This window comes from Xenopus laevis, chromosome 3S (genome assembly GCF_017654675.1).
Source record: "Xenopus laevis strain J_2021 chromosome 3S, Xenopus_laevis_v10.1, whole genome shotgun sequence".
Taxonomy (NCBI): Eukaryota; Metazoa; Chordata; class Amphibia; order Anura; family Pipidae; genus Xenopus; species Xenopus laevis.
In genome coordinates, this window is record NC_054376.1 from 97,144,013 (window position 1) to 97,161,793 (window position 17,781).

Sequence of the window (17,781 nt, forward strand, 5' to 3'; positions counted from 1 at the left end):
TTCCGGAAGTACTCTCATAATGCATAGGGGATGGTTTGCTCACTTTGTAAACCGGAAGTGACGTCACACGCGCTGATGTGCGATGGATTGCCACTGATTGACTGTATATGCCACAAGGTATTTAACTGCCTCACTTGTATTGCTCTTTCTGCCTTTTTTTTTGATTTTTGTGCCCCTGATGAAGACCTCTGTAGGTCGAAACACGTAGGGCGACATGCTGTTGCCATGTGGGTTAACCAGCATGGAATAAAATTCGTTTTTATTTATTTACAGAGTGTGCTTTCCTTATTTTTTTGTTTTCATTCAGTGTAGATGTAGCCATGAGAAGCCAGGAATCTGGAAGGAAGTTTTGACTTATTGATTCAGAAGTGTCAAGTGCTTCAGGCAGGATTTCTTTTTTGTCTTCTGGATCAATAGTCGCAACAGAATCTTGTGAAGAACTGGTCAGTCAGCTGTAGGTAGGCAATAACATCTGCTTGTCTCTAGTTATGTGAGGTTTGCAAGTAATTCATTAGAGCTGCATTTAAAGGGGCCGTACACCCCCTAGTTCAACATGAGTGCAATGAATAGGATTTCTTCTTAACAGTTATTTCTGCCTATTGTTTCAATAATGAAAAATGTGTGTGTTTTTTTTATTTCTGAGTTAAACGGGAAAATTGAAGCTACCCTGTGTTTGATCCTTGTGAGGTAGGCAATTAGTGCAGTGCTCATATAATCTTCATTCAAAATGGACTCCTGCTAACAAAACAGTCACAATAAAGGTCAGGCCCGGATTTGTGGAGAGGCCACCAAGGCCCGGGCCTAGGGCAGCAGGATTTTAGGGGGCAGCATGTTGCCCAACCACACCAACATTGGTTCATAAACACTGAGGATGGGCAGGAAATACGATAGTTTTTTAAATTTCCTGTGCGCCAATCCCCATTTCCCCGGTCCTGATAATGAAAATTTGAGTTAATAAAAGGGAGGGGACAGGAGTTACAAATGACAGAGGGTATAGGGGTGCCGGCTATGTAAATCTGGCCCTGATAAAGGAGGGGGGCAGTGTACTGGCATCTAATTATCTATCTCGCAAGGACCAGTCATAGAGTAGCAGGAAGTTTATGACCAGACATAGAGTAGCAGGAAGTTTATGACCAGACATAGAGTAGCAGGAAGTTTACAGCTGAGATTTTACAGCTCCACTGAAAATTAATGGAACAATGAGATATTTTTTGCCCACAAACTTGAGAATTGATAAATTGCCCTTATAATGATTATTGTGGAACTTTACTAACTTTGCTTTTCTTCTTATTTGTTGTGTCATGACTCTTACCCAGTGCCATATGCCATTGTCAGATTGTCAGTGGCATAACTATAGAGGAAGCAGACCCGTGGTCGTGGAGGGGGGGAATGGACCACAGGGTATGCTTCCGCTAAAGTTACGTGGAACCCCACTCCCCAGCCACACTCTTATGCGGGGGATGCAGGAGGCCGGGAGACTCTGGTATGAGGCAGTGAGGGGATGGGCATATGGTGTTGAGAGGGCAGGGGCTAAGCAGGAAGAGGCAGGCAGTTGCGGATTGCTGGACGCCAGGCTCTGCACTAGGGTTGCCACCTGTCTGGTAGATTGCTGAAACTGCAAACTGGAAAGCTGCTAAATAAACTCAAAAAACACAAATAATGAAGAATGAAAACCAGTTGCAAAATGTCTCAGAATATAACTTACTTACGTTAATTTGAAGATGAACAACCCCTTTAAGAATGGTATATAAGCACAGTACACCTAGAATAAGCACTTACTGTAGGTGGCACCAGTGAAACTATATAATATAGTTATGGGATCTCTTATCCAGAACCCATTATCCAATAAGCTTGCAATTATGGGGAGCCATCTCCCACAGAATCAGTTTTAAGCAAATAAAATTTTAAGCCCAGGCCCCAAGCATTCTGGATAATAGATCATACACCTTTAGTAGCACCTTAATCCTGTGCGCCTCTCCCACTTTAATTTCTATAGAAAGCACCAGAGTTAGTAGCCACTGCATAAGTAATGGATTTATTTTCATTTGATTTGTACAGTTTAATACATTTTCAATAAATTATGTTTTGGCCATTCCAGTAGGTTGCAGTCTTCTTTAACCCCTTGTAGCTTGGTTTGCATGTGAGTCATTGCGCGGCAATGCAATGCAGGGACCTGAATGAAACAGAAGCGTGGGATAATGTATGTACAAAATGAACATCCGACGACCCATAATGCTCCCAAGGGGATTGTACATTTTGTTGATCATTGCCTAATCTTATTACAGTAATGCTGAAGATGTACAATTGTGAACAGGATTCAAAAAAGAAGCAAAGCCATAAAATGCAACATCCAAGACATTTGTTGACTGACCAGCAGGAAAACAAATGTTACTAAGCATGGCATGACTAACATACACTACCTAGAAATACTAAGCTTAATATTAAGCTGTATTTGAAATGAATTAGGCCTTAGCCACACTCAGGGGCCATTTTTTACTGCGGCGCTTGGGAATGGTATAAAACATTTACAGCATGTAAGTCCACACAATGTAGCATTTTTTTCCGAAGATCGGTTGCAGAGATGGCGTACAATGGAATATGATGAATAGTCTTGCATAAATAAGGCTTTTTTGGAACTGGAATTGAACATTGTTGAGACATATTTTGTGTCTTTAGTAGCGACAATTCCTTTGTTTTTGTCTTTGCCGGGATTGTACACACTGAGTCTTGAGCAAATGGACTGCAAAGGTTTCTAGAAAACTGCCAATTTGCATATACATTCCAAAATGGTGGTGCACAGTTAATAGAAAACATTACTTTCCGCCCTTCATTGCAATGACGCTCTTTGTTTGTATCAGTGAATGTTCAAGTCCAGATTTTAGCAATGTCCTTAAAAGGTTTCCATGTGTTGCTTCCAGTCCTCTACAGCTGATATTCACACAGCAGTTATTGCTGTATTAACTGTATTGCCTAGCATGTTGCATTAACCGTCCACCCAAAAGTAAAATCAATAAAATCATGATGGAAATGTGAAATGATCAATGTGATTTCGACATTGAAATTTTAGTCCTTTAGAAATAATGAACATCATTTGTTCAACATTCTTTTTACATTTCTTAGCACGTCTCTACCTGTGTCATATCTTTTTCTTGTAGAGTAAAATATAATCGGTATCTTTATATCCAGTATAAAAGCACACGCTGATTCCAAGCTGAATTTAGCCAACAAAAAAAAGTTACCCTTTAAATAATTCCATTTACCCTGATAAATCATTTGTTCGCTGACAAGACATGGCCATGATTCAATGAAAATATCCTAATATTTGGCTTTTCTTTAAAAATATGTACATATTATATACATAAAGATGTATATACACGCACACACACAGATATGTATACACATACACATATAAATACATGTATGTATATAGCCACATAGATTTTTATCATACTTAGAGACATTGCTTAAATAACTATAAATAATTTATAGACCATTTATACAGAGAGAAAAGGCGCCATGGAAATTAAGAGTAGTGTCGTAGCAGTTTGTGTTTCTCCAAACTAGATTTAATTTCTCATATCCTATAAAGAAATCTGTCCTTCCTTATGAAGAAATTTAAATATTTTCTTTTTGTTTGTGCTGCTTGCAGCCCAAACCAAGTTACCCCTGTTCCCCATTAATTTACAAAAAAAGTATCCACATAATAACTAAAAAAAAGCCTTACATGGAAATAGCCATGGTTCTCATTCTAATTTCAAGTAGGATGGCGTGGAGTAATTGAACATTAGATAATCAAGTTTGTAGACTTCATACAGTTGCGTTTGATGCTCCGAGCTGATGTTCTGGAAGAACTCTGCTGTCATTTCATCAGTAGTTCTCGTGGACTTAGCAAAAGTGGGGAATTTCAGGTAGTCACCAACTCCTGCCAGGTGCAACACATAATTCGAATCTTCTTCTAGTGTTTCATATTTGCCAATAAGATCATAGTGGATGTGACATGGGTGACAAAGAGAAAACACAGTCTGCCAGTGCTCATTGAAAGGCTCTTCTTTTTGGGTGTGGGGGTCAATAAGATAAGCCACAAACTCTTCAAACTTGACATCGTTGCCGTTATGCATTGCCTCCTGGGTGGCATTTTTCCTCTGTCGTCGGACTATTTTTGTGCCGTAGCGTTTGTGGAAGGAGGTGTTGTATTTCTGGGTGAATTTATTTCGGTAGGCTGAAACCAATCTTTCAAAAGGTTCACGGACAAAGAGGAACTTCATGTAATTTTTCAGTCTGTGGTTGATTTCTGGTATGCTGTACTGGTTAAGGGTTTTCAAGTTGGATGAAACATGGGCCACATTGGCTGGTATTTCCATGGGATCGTTGTATTTACCCCTTCCAGTGAGGACCATCATGACCCTCTTCCAGTTTGTACAAGCTACTTTTGGCACATAGCAATAGATCATTTCGTGATCTTCATCCACCACTAAATGCTTCAGATCATTTGGTGTCAACACGCGGCGTTTCCTGCTCATCACACTGTTTGCTCGGCATATGTCCGTCACCTGGTCTCGCCTCATCTGGTGCAGGACAGCATTGCTGGACAGTTCCAACTGGAAGAAAATGAGAAACAGAAGGTGCTGATTATGATGCTTGCATAAAACATGTTAGATAAACCCTGTGCAGTCATTTAGAAAATGTATTTCAACCCATTATTTTAAGAAGCAGTTGAATTTTGAATATATGGAGTTCATTATAAGAGATATTTAAAGAGGACCTGCCGCTCACACATAAAGGGGGTTATTTATCAAAATATTCTCACAATTTTCTGAAAACCACTCCGACCAAATCTGCACAGACTTTTCTTCCCTATTTATCATTCTTGTGCAGGAAAAGACTTGATAAAATTGTGAACAAATCCAAATCGTAAGAATGTTTATATTTGTCGCCAAAAACCACAGCTTTTTTGGTTTTGATGACTGAAATCTGTGACTTTTTAGGAGAACTGAATCCTGAAAACCACAAAAAACCCAGCTCAGATCAAGATATCTTCCAGTTGTAAACAAGATCTGCCATTGACTTCCACATAAACTCGGCATAGATGGAATACTTTTTTATTCTGATTCAGGGTTTAATAAATCACAAAAAAAATCAAGTTTTTTCTCTACAAATAAAGTTGTATAATAAAAGTCCTTTTAAAATTAAACATGAAACCAAATTTTTTTTTTCTATTAAAACATTTGTACATTATTTAAAAGTCTCAGCTGTCCATCATATATTGCTTGCCTCTCCTCTATGCCTCAAGCATAGAGGCGGGGAAGCCTTACATTCGCCTTACATTCCCCCTCTGTCTTCAACATCTAATTTTGTATCCAGTGCATGGGCATGGACTTCAGTTGCCCAATTTTGGTACATAAGCTTGCTTTAATAATAGTGTTCACAAAATGGCTCTTTTTTGCTTGAAGTGATTGTGAACTCCAAGACTATAAGAAACAAGATTGAAATAATTGATATAGTGCAAGTAAAGTTTATTTCGCTTGACTAACATCATAGAATAGAATTTGGAATTATTTCTTGGCGTGACAGGTCCCCTTTAAGGGCAGAACAGTAACTGGATATAGAATGGGGTTTGGCAACAGTGCAACTGAAAAGATAATCTAGAATCCAAGTCACCAGACATGGACGTCCAGTAGCAATGTGGTTTTAGATACTGTAATTTTATTAGGTTCAATCCTTTCTAATTAAAATATGATTGAGCACCTTAAACAGGAGCTGCCAGAGGCACAAAGTGGTATCTGTTCAAAGTAAAAGATTTCCTTACTCCTCTATCCCAGCTCAGTACATGAATGAATGGCAATAAACGCAGAATACACTGTGAGGAAAACTCCCAGCAGCTTTTGGTAGTCAGTGAGTTAAACGTTTACATTCATTGACAGATGGAGGGCACCACAGGTTGGACAGCCTGATTTCTGGCCCAGCTGACCTACAGTATACGTCCTGATAAATAAATGAATGTATTGAACACGTTTAGTTATTATTAAGCAAAGTGCTTGAATGATGGAACAATCACCAGCATTCCGGAGTTCTTCTTGGTGATTAAAAGCAACAGCTTAGACTGTTTAATCATAATATAAAATACAATTTTTATTATTATTTAAACACTACGGACTCCTGAATTCTACACTGTGGTTCTGGATTGGTGTCTGCCTGTCATCACGTTTTTTGATGCTTTACTCCCCTATGCAGAAGTTCTGGGTCCCCGGACCAACCATTTACAGCCATATGTTTTAAAAGATGAAGCTGGGACACACAAAACTTATATAAGAATTCTTTAGGCACAAGTGTGCTGTATCTATGGGAACCCTGGTGCTAACACCTGGTCAGGAGGAGTCAGTAGCTCCAGGGATCCCCTGTGCCAGTAGTTGCAGCAGCATTCAATTCAAAACAGAAGACAGGTAGGACTGAGTAGTGCTGAGAGCAACTTTATGGAATTGCAAAGAGTGCACTTATCATAAGTAACTAACGAATAAGGTTTTAACTCACTGCTGGTGTATTTACACAAGGTCGGACCCAGATCTGCTTCTTAATGCCGTGACCTCCCTTTGTCGGTGGCCATGGCAAAAAAAATTTGCGCGCATTTGGAACTGCACACAGGCGCACAAAAGTAGCGCGCCGGCCCGACATGGGGCCCCAGGCCCCCCAGTCCAACCCTTTATGTACAGGAGCACAACTGTGCTGGTGGTTGTATATGACCCCATTTATCTTCTTCAGTTGGGCTAAAACTCTCTATTTCCTCTATTCTTCCCATACAATGAAAAACAGAAGAACACTTTCCACCAGGACTATTCCTGTATTTGTATTTTATATATTATATTTATGTTGTATTTTTATCTTAGTTATTTGTTATAACGCAACTTGTAGGGGGTTATTTATCAAAGTCCAATTTTATCTCAACATTTTCTTCTACAAACTCTGATCAAATCTGTTCAGGTTTTTTACGCTTAATTATTATTACATTTTCCCATTAATTTGCTTTGCGGGAGAAAAAAATCAGATTTTCACAATTTTTTCAGATTTGTCACCCAAAAACTCCAATTTCTTATGCTTTGTTGCCCAAAAACTCTGAAAACTTCGGGGTATTGCATGAAACCTGCGCACATCAAAAAATCATTGGGACTTCTCCCATTGACGTATATGCAACCTCGACAGGTCTGAGATGCCGGATTTTCCAAGTCGGACATTTCCATCCTCAGGGTTTAATAAATTCTGAAAAATTCGTAATTTTTTAAAAGTCCGATTTTATAAACAAAAATCACAAATTTTAGTAAATTTTTACTAAATTTAGTAAATAACCCCCGTAGTCTATCATAAGACTACATTCAGAGATGCCAATAATAGACTTAAACCAGATACTGAAACGCCTAAATATTCCAGCATAACCTGGTCTAAATCTTCTTCCTTCTGAAGGAAACGCAAGTTATTCGAAAAATTATAACTCAATTACTGCCCACATTTTCCCCAGCCGTATATACGAATCAGTGCAAAGCTGTACATTTTCCACATCAGTAAAGCCATTTGCACATATTTCATCATTTAAAGTAACCATATGCGGAGATCAAAATACACTTTGATCTTTCATAAAAATAGTTATTTTATAGCAAGCCACATAAGTAGCTGGGTCTGTGCATCAAAGGGCAAGACATCCAGTGTTTCAGAAACGTTTCCTTTTATACTAGCAACACGCCTTTATCGAATCCAAGAAGTAAACAATTAAATGTAGCGTTACCAGGTTAAATCTGTTGGCTTCTGCTGCTACTGTATTGATTCCTATCTATGCAGGTTTTAAAAAGAATGTCAGGTGACGTCATTGCTTTAGAAATCATGGGTAAAGAGGGTGAATAACTAAACCTGTGAGTGTGTTCCACTTGGCAGAGCATGTGTGGATGGTGAAAGATCCGTTAGGTTGCAATGACACTGATATCAGCACAATGCTTTGATGATATGCCAGCTGCATTTGAGTAAGAATTGGAATGCGGAATGTTATGGGAGAACTTGCTAAAAATATAGAGTAAACAACAAGCATTCCCCCCAGATATATTTACAGCTTGAAACACATTACAAGATGACTGGAGTGACTTCCTAAAAGTAAAATAGAAAAGTGTCTATGCAAGTTGTCTACAACTTCCAGCTATAGGTGGAATCAAACTCGTCTATAATATTTTCGGTAATAAAAGGTTGTCTACAGGAGGCAGCCACGTGTTCACAAACTACTTGCCTGGATAATTACAAAGAAAAAATGATTTCACACTTGCAGACACACACATATTTATATATATATCTTGTGATGTTTTGATCCACCCAAATGGAGCTATTTGTTGGACACAAGGTCAACTGATACGATAGGTAAGAAAGCACATTCACAGAGTTATCAAAACAAAATCTGTTAGTTTAAAGATCAGAAATGTATAAATGTCAGAAAGTGAAAATATATACGTATATACTGCTCAGCCAGTAGTCTGTAGAAAGCTAATTGGCCTTTCCAATCAACTAAAGCCAAGTTGACAGCTTGTCCTCTACTATTATACAAAGTTTTCCATTCAGATTGCTACCTACCTGCAAACAGCTTCCCAGTAGCGAATTTCCGCATTTTGCAGGCAGCGAATAAACTTGCCAAACTGCTGAGGAAAAATCCGCTGCGTCAAAAATTAGTCCTGTGCATAAAAATGGTCGTCAAAATTATTTGGACGTCCATTGAAGTCCATTAATGCATTTGGACAAAATAGGCACGCGTATAAAAATGTTCGTAGGCGGCAACATTTTTTTGCCGCCCATTGACGTATGCGTTTCTCAAATTTTTTGCTGTTTCGCAAATTTTTGGTCACACAGGACAAATTCGCCATCACTACTTCCCAGCTATTACAGGCAAGCTAATATCTATTACATGCCAAGCGCATTCTACTATGCATGTGTGCTTGCAGATGTTTTTTAATGCCTAGCCCCTGGCTAACAGAGCCATTTTTATTTTTAACAACCCTATGCTATAAGAACAGGTTTTCTGCAGAGATTATGTTTACTGTGGTCATATCTGATGCCTATTTGTTCACAAATACTCTGATCCTGTTTCATGTGTGCTGTGCCAGAAACATCTGCTAAAATGATATTTAATTTCTGGAGTGTGAAAATCGCTAAAGCAGCCAACTCACTCGTCTAAAGACAAGGGATCTGTTTTCAAGGTGTCCAACCTTTTTTTCAGGACCACGAATGATGTGTGTCCTGCTGGTGGGAGATGAGGAATTATCTGTTTAATGGTTGCAATAGTGCTCGGGCTGATTTACACATACAGGAGCTACAGTGTCATTTGGTAAGGTGCAGTCAATTTAACACTAGACGGGTTTACTAGGAACGCTGACTTGATACAAAGAGGATTTGGAAAAGAACAATATGTAGCTCAATGGAAAAGAGAAAGAGTTCTTTGACTGGCTTGACTGTAAAATACATAGCTATAGCTAAAGATCATATACATTTTAATGATTAAATAACATTAGTCATTTTACCCTATAGAGCATGCTTTTGTTATAAGGCACTTTCAGACCCTAGGACACAGTTATAGAGGAACTTAAGTCCAACAATAACATTTGGCTATTAGTTTGTGTCAATGCAGAGGGCTATGAGCCATACCAATTTATTTGTCATTCCCTCAAGTTGTTTACCATCCTCACCTGCACAAGCCTGCTTACTGTAGCTTCCCAACCTATCTGCCTAAATGTAAACGGCATATTGTTTTCGGTGTCCCATTGACAGATGTCATCATACAGCCAGATTTGGAATGTCAGGCCCTGGAGGTCACGGGAGGAAGTGTTTCTGTAGCCCAACACATTAATATAAACTAAACAAGCTGTTGATATTTGGAGTGCAGTCTAAATGGTTTATCCAAGGTCCCAGTGAATTGACACTGACATGCCACTAAGCCACTGTTCTTCCTTCTACTGATATTAAGGGGGTTACTTATTGAAGTCCGAATGGCAAAAACTAAAAAGAATTTGAGGGTTTTTTTTACTATAAAATCTGAATTTTTAGTGGAAAAAACCCTCATATTTTTCGGGAATCTATTAAACCCAGAGGGCGTTAAAAATCTGAATAAAAAAGTACTCCAACTTAGAAGTTAATGGGAGAAATCCTAAATATATCCTGATCTGTGCTGGGTTTCGTGCAATAAGCTGAAGATTTTGTGGTTTTCAGGCAAAAATACAAAAAATTCATACGATTAGATTTTTTTTTTTCACGATTTTATTGAGTTTTTTTCCCGCACTGGAAATTTTCAGAAAAATGTATTGAAAAATAAGGGGGAAAACTCTGTGTGGATTTGGACTATTTTACTGAAAATGATCAGAAATTTTCAGATTTAATTTTCAGGAGTAATCTCATAAGTGTCTCTAACAAATCACCTAACTGGATAAGTCATGTTAAACCTTGATTTGTGGTAAGCAAAATTGATTTGAGTTTTCCATGCTTATTTATTATTACATTTTCCCGAAAATTTGCTTGGCTGGTAAAAATCAGATTTTTGCGATTTTTTATCCGATTTTCATGAATTTTACGATTTTTTTTTTTGAATTTTCATCGGAAAACTTTGGGGTATTGCACGAAACCCAGTGCACATCAAAAATTATTGGGACTTCTCCCATTGACTTATATGCAACCTCGACAGGTCTGAGATGCCGGATTTTCAGATTCAGACTTTTCCATACTCAGGGTTTAATAAATTCCTAAAAATTTGTGATTTTTTAAAAGTCAGATTTTATAACAAAAAAATCACACATTTTTCGTGATTTTTGCATTCGGAGTTTAGTATATAACCCCCCTAACAGTAAACATTGTTGGCAGACACATAAAAACTGTTATTATGATAGTAGTTCTCAATAGGAGCATGTTAGGGAGATTAGCTGTAAATAAAAAAATGTTGAAGGACTTGGGTAGGTTGTTTCACTGGCCATAAATATATAGTGAATAAAGTACCCCCTCTTGTAAAATATAAGGATATTATAAGTTACCAAGGAGTTTCATGACCATATAAAAACACGAGGCCGAAGGCCGAGTGTTTTTATACAGGTCATGGAACTCCGAGTTAACTTATATTATCCTCATATTTTACAACTGGGGGTACTTTATTTATTATAATACACAGATTTTAGTGAGTCATGTGACAGAAATTACATCACTACTCACCGTTTATAACTGATGACATCACTACTCACCGTTTATAAGGATATAATTTACAAGATATTCATGGCTTTTGTGTATTATATAAGGTTAAAAACCAAACTTGACAGCTCATATAATATTTTTGCCGGTAGAATGCCTTTCTACTCAGACTGCCATTAGCAAAGTCAAATAATAAAACTTGCAGGAATATTTACTATAACAGATACACATTCATTGACTGCAGCTATATACAGATTTCTAATAAAATTTTGCATCAAAATGATTAAAAACATCCATTTAATTTCCTTTTACATTTATTCTTCTTGAAATGTTTTCTTGAGAAAAAACCATGGCAAGGACATACCCAGTTTTAAAAGGTTCAATAGAATCAAATGATTGTTTGCAAAATCATTTAATATTTATTTTTTGGCTAAAAGTCAGACAGTGGTCCTTACAGTCAATCAGCAGACACTTTGGGCCTGGAATGAGTCTTTTGTATACTGAAAATCCAGGCATCAGCTCCTTACCAAAAATGACCAGGCAACTAGAGATGTGCGGTTTGACCTGAAACCCACAGTGACTCGTGGGTTTACTATTGGTTGGGTTGGTTTGGGTTAAAATTTGGGTGACCAGTGAGAGTTAGGGTTATTTGCAGGTCAGATTGGGGAAGTACACGCCTCCTCAGCTCCCAAAGATCCCCTGTCTTTAAACCAGAGGCATGCATTGAAGTAGCATACAAAGTGTGAAGACATGGGTACGGGTTGGGTGTGGATCCCGAGATGGCAACATTGTGCATATTAGGTTTAGATGTGGGTCAAGGTTTTGTGGGTTAGGTTCATGTGCAGCTTGAGCTTTTGCTGACCCACACATCACTATGAACACTCTATTAATGAATCTCTGAAAAGAAACCCTATACATACATATACTGTAGCATAGTTCAGCATTAGACTTCTTTAACAGAGAACTAAAGCTTAATGAAAGAGGTAGGCTAGAAATGTTGTACATCATGTTTTGGGATTGTGCACCAGCCCAAGGCAACCAAAGCCCTTTAGCCGTAAAGATCTATGTATCCAACGATGCCACAGTAGCTCCCCATCTTTTTTCTGCTGATTTACTGCACATGCTCTGTGCTGCTGTCACTTATTGAGCTTAGGGACTGACGCACAATATACAGTACACATCAGAGTTAAGAAAACTCTGATTTCTTATGCTTTTTGCCCGAAAACTCTGAAAACCAGCGCACATCAAAAAATCATTGGGACTTCTCCCATTGATTTATATGCAACCTCAAGATGCTGTATTTTCTGATTCAGACTTTTCCATCCTCGGGGTTTAATTCCAAAAAAATTCTTGATTTTTAATTTTTCTTATAAAATCGGACTTTTAAAAAATCAAGAATTTTTCAGAATTTATTAAACCCTGAGGATGGAAAAGTCTGAATCAGAAAATCCGGCATCTCCAGGTTGCATATAAGTCAATGGGAGAAGCATCTATGTAAAACTCAACTGGGTTTACGCCTCTTTTTTTGGATTGCTATACTCTTAGGGTATTGGCAGACAGGGAGATTAGTCGCCCTGCGACAAATCTCCCCTACTTCAGGCGACTAATCTCCCCAAATGCCTTCCGGTGGGATGCCATTCATTTCTGAAGTCACCCGTAGTTGCCGCACAAGAAAACTTCGGGCGACTTCCGAATTCCAAAGTGATTCGCATGCCATCCCGCAGACGATTCGTATTCTTGTGGCGCGAAGTAGGGGAGATTTGTCGCTGTCTGACCAATCTCCCTGTCTGCCACTACCCTTATAACGTGACAAAAAAAGGGGAAAAAAGGCAAATGCTCAAACTCCAATACTTTTTGCTTTGCCCATGACACTCAGTAGGAAAAAATTTTACTGTACACAATATGTCCTTTGGTATTAAGGAAATCCCAGCTTGGCAGCAGACATTCAATACCAAAGCTCTAACTGACAGGATGGAAGTCAAGTGAGAAAATCTTCAAACGAGTAAATGCTGGTTAACTGGATTAAACAAAAACAAATAAACGATTCCAAATGGTGGGAACTGTAGATAATATCAGAAAAGTAGGGAAAGAAAAGTAATATTTAATAGAGAAGAGAGGAATGTAAGATGAGTGCACCATGGGAACCACGGATAAACTGTGGCAAGGGAATGAGTTTGGGCACTTTTATTTGGGCCACACATGCCAAAGGCTAAAACAGCGCAGAACAAGGAGTAACAAAAGGAGAAAACCCAAACAGCTTGTTCTATGTGGTTAAAAAGAACACACAATATTACATGCCTCTATCCCCACTGCCGTATGAGAATAATATGTAACATATTTTCATCTATGCAAATTAATCTTTTTTAATTCATATAAAATCTGCTTCAGTTTTTGGTATCCCTGATCATTTACCCATCCATAAATATAATTGGTAGGATATCTCTAAATCAATAGTGCTTAGAAAAACACTGATTGCCTGGCCTACTCCTCTGATACAAAAAGGGCATAATGGCCACCATTGAATGTATTTGCATGTATTTCTGTCTCATTCTTTAAATGCTAGCATAAATCAGCAATTTAATTAAAAGGTCTGTCACAGAGAAATACAGTAGACGATAAGAAAGCCGTCTATCTTCCCGAGTGCTGTCATGCATATTTCTGGAGGTCATCCCCTGCTCAGGAAAAAATATTATGACAATGTTGTAAGAATGCCAGCAGTACAGGGAAAATGTGCCAACCAAGAGACATTTTATCGGTAGGAGCAGTTGCATAAAGATGAGATAGTTTTATATTTAGACACTGCGGGTTGTGTGCAGATCGCCAAGCATGGAAGCAGCAAAGAAAGCTTAAACTCCTTGAAGGTATGATCAGCATTCTGAGAAGCCAGTGACCATTACCGCCAGGCCCAATCTTCCCGGCACATAGAAAAATGACTTGATATTTCAAAATCAGTATATGTCTTAAGGGCAGGGGCGTAACTATAGAGGAAGCAGACCCTGTGGTTGCAGAGGGGCCCAGGAGGGGTAGGGGCCCCATGAGGCCCTAATTCATATACAGTTTCAATAAATATTAGTAAAACAAGTCAACCTCTAGACATTTTGGGGGCCTGAAAAATTATTTGCTCTGGGGTCCAGAAATATTTAGTTACACCACTGCTTAAGGGGCTATCTACTGCCATTGCCAAAGAGGGTAATATATATTTCTTATAATTGTAACATATGGGGCATTTTATCCAGAATGCTCGGGACTGTTCCGGATAATGGATCTTTCTGTAATTTGGCTCTTTAAACCTTAAGTTCAATAGAAAATCATGTAAACATTAAAGGGATACTGTCATGGTAAAAAAAAAAATTCAAAATGCATCAGTTAACAGTGCTGCTCCAGCAGAATTCTGCACTGAAATCCATTTCTCAAAAGAGCAAACAGATTTTTTTATATTCAATTTTGAAATCTGACATGGGACTAGACATATTGTCAATTTCCCAGCTGCCCCAAGTCATGTGACTTGTGCTCTGATAAACTTTAATCACTCTTTACTGCTGTACTGCAAGTTGGAGTGATATCACCCCCTCCCTTTTCCCCCCCAGCAGCCAAACAAAAGAACAATGGGAAGGTAACCAGATAACAGCTCCCTAACACAAGATAACAGCTGCCCAATGATTCTGCTTCCAATAAGAATTAATTACATCTTAGTTGGGATCAAATACAAGATACTGTTTCATTATTACAGAGAAAATGGAAATACTTTTTGAAAATCTGGATTATTTGGATAAAATAGAGTCTATGGGAGATGGCCTTTCCGTAATTCTGAGCTTTCTGGATAATAGGTTTCCAGAATACGGATCCCATACCTGTACTAAAGTAATTTCATATGCCTAATCATATCCCTTACGCAACATGACTCATGTCGAATGGTAGGACAAATTGATGAGTGCCAATTTATTAAAGGATCAACTTCAAATTCCTGTATTTAACAAATGTATATATCCCCCATGTAAACTATAAGGGCATCGAAAGCCACCTCTAATTGCCAAGGCTTTTGTAAAATAATTGTGTCCTTCTGTTAGTACATGGTCATGAAACACTTTGGTGACTTCTCTATTCAATGGAAAAGGGTATTTTAGAAACTGCATAATATACAATCTAGTAGAGATGTTTGATAGATGGCAGGATTCATTAGCACCAATTTTCCTTATATGAGCATACCAGTTGGAGGTGGATACTGGGAGCTGTAATTCTATAACTGACAGATCACAACTCATCCTTGTCCACACACAGTAAATACTATTGGCATAGAGCAGGGCCAAGGGAACAGTGACATAAAGGTTCTGAAATGATACTCACTTAGGCATGCAATAGTTTTTTTCATGTATGTCACTTGATATGTTTTCCATTTGCTGTTTTCAGAGAGCACATTATATATTCTGGGAGATAATTTCAAAACAAACAAGCATAATCAAAACCAGTTAATGTTAGAAAACAAGGGTCAATACTGCACCTGTGTGACTGTATTGAATATACATATTTTAAATGGCTCTCATTCATAATTCACGGCAAACCTAAAATATAATCATGAATTAAGCTATTCATGCCTTCCATGTCCAGTCTATCCAAGCAGAGGCTTAGTATCGGTCTACAAACAGCCAAGGATTGACTGACCTTGCTCTTTATCTATAGTTCAGACATTAAAGGGATCCTGTCATCAGAAAACATGTTTTTTTCAAAACGCATCAGTTAATAGTGTTACTCCAGCAGAATTCTGCACTGAAATCCATTTCTCAAAAGAGCAAACAGATTTTTTTATATTCAATTTTGAAATCTGACATGGGGCTAGACATTTTGTCAATTTTCCAGCTGCCCCTGGTCATGTGACTTGTGCTTTAGGAGAGAAATGCTTTCTGGCAGGCTGCTGTTTTTCCTTCTCAATGTAACTGAATGTGTCTCAATGGGACATGGGTTTTTACTATTGAGTGCTGTGCTTAGATCTACCAGGCAGCTGTTATCTTGTGTTAGGGAGCTGTTATCTGGTTACCTTCCCATTGTTCTTTTGTTTGGCTGCTGGGGGGGAAAAGGGAGGGGGGTGATAACACTCCAACTTGCAGTACAGCAGTAAAGAGTGATTGAAGTTTATCAGAGCACAAGTCACATGACTTGGGGCAGCTGGGAAATTGACAATATGTCTAGCCCCATGTCAGATTTCAAAATTGAATATAAAAAAATCTGTTTGCTCTTTTGAGAAATGGATTTCAGTGCAGAATTCTACTGGAGCAGCACTATTAACTGATTCATTTTGAAAAAATTTGTTTTCCCATAACAGTATCCCTTTAATATAAACTGACTCCATTTCAATGATGCCATGTACTTGGCATTGGGATGTCCAAAACTAAGTGATATGAATAAAAGCCACAGTATGCCATTGAAATGTTTGGAAGACACAACACTGTGTGTATTTGCCTTTATATGGTCAAAGAACATCTTCATGTTTTTTTTTTGTGTTTTATGTTGATCTCCTTTTCCCAGGGGGAAATCAGTGAATGCCTTACCTTGCATTGGAACACAAATAATTGCATGGCAAATTAATAATAAAATGGCCACTTAAATGGTCTACATCTTAGTTCTTCACCCATTGCTTTATGCACATATTTGAAAGTACTTGCAACAGGTAGGAAAGAAAGGAACCAGTAATGCTGAATAAATAGAATAAATTTACTATCTGGCTGCTGTTGAATCCGCACGGTTGCTACTACAACACAGAAATAATCACAGGGACCCTGCTTCGTATTTTAGTTCTCTTCAAAAGACTTCTGAAATATAACGCAAAAGTAAATTATAGAATTTAATTTTCCACAAGGTCAAAGTCAAGCTGACATTTGTAATTAATGCTTTGTGATTCCTGTGTCTCATAACAGGAACAGAGATAGCAAAGAGATTATAGCATATCCTTGGAGGATGCCAAAGAGAAAAAAAGCAACGCACAGAATATTTATATAGGGGCTTTTATTAATTCCACAATGGCAGAACACTGGGCAGTCAAAAGTAACAAAGGTGTTCGGCTTTAGGAATATCATGACTTATTTAAAAAAAAAATAAAAAAAAAAAATTGTGCCTGTCTTAAAATTTCTATTACTCACTCGTTGATGAATGGAGAAGGTAAACGCTGCTTGTTCTGATTGGTAATCACCTCCCCAATCATTATTATCAGTAATTTTAATCAAATCACTAACAAGCTCTGGGACTTGAGACTCAACTGCTTACATATTATTTGTAAGAAAACATGGACAAGGGGATCAACAAGATAACCCCAAAGCAGTATTTAGGTAGACACCCATAAATAATGGAAAAGAGTGGAGGGAATGATATGACTATAAACTGTTTTTCTTATTTTAGCTACAAAGATATTATTATTTGTCATTTGCAATTACATTTATCTGAACCTGAAATGTTCTCTCTCTGTAAAACTTCTGGTGTTTTCCTTATGCAGACTAGAACATTCAGGGCTGCCATTAAACAAACACATGTCCCTCTGGGACACTATATAGAGACAAAATGGGGGACCATGTGTGACATAGAGAATGGTATTCCATGTGGATCATG

The 17,781-nt window shown here is 38.0% G+C and overlaps 1 protein-coding gene across 2 annotated transcripts in view; it reads right to left on the reverse strand.

Annotated features, from left to right (window-relative positions):
- Positions 1–2,016: 2,016 nt before the first annotated feature.
- The window catches only part of chst11.S (carbohydrate (chondroitin 4) sulfotransferase 11 S homeolog), a 169,760-nt gene continuing 153,995 nt past the window's right edge, over positions 2,017–17,781 (reverse strand). For both annotated transcript variants that reach the window (XM_041588660.1, XM_018256057.2), the window contains exon 3: positions 2,017–4,598. In XM_041588660.1, the coding sequence (XP_041444594.1) occupies positions 3,744–4,598 (855 nt within the window). In that variant the 3' untranslated portion in view covers positions 2,017–3,743. The remainder of the gene's footprint in view (positions 4,599–17,781) is intronic.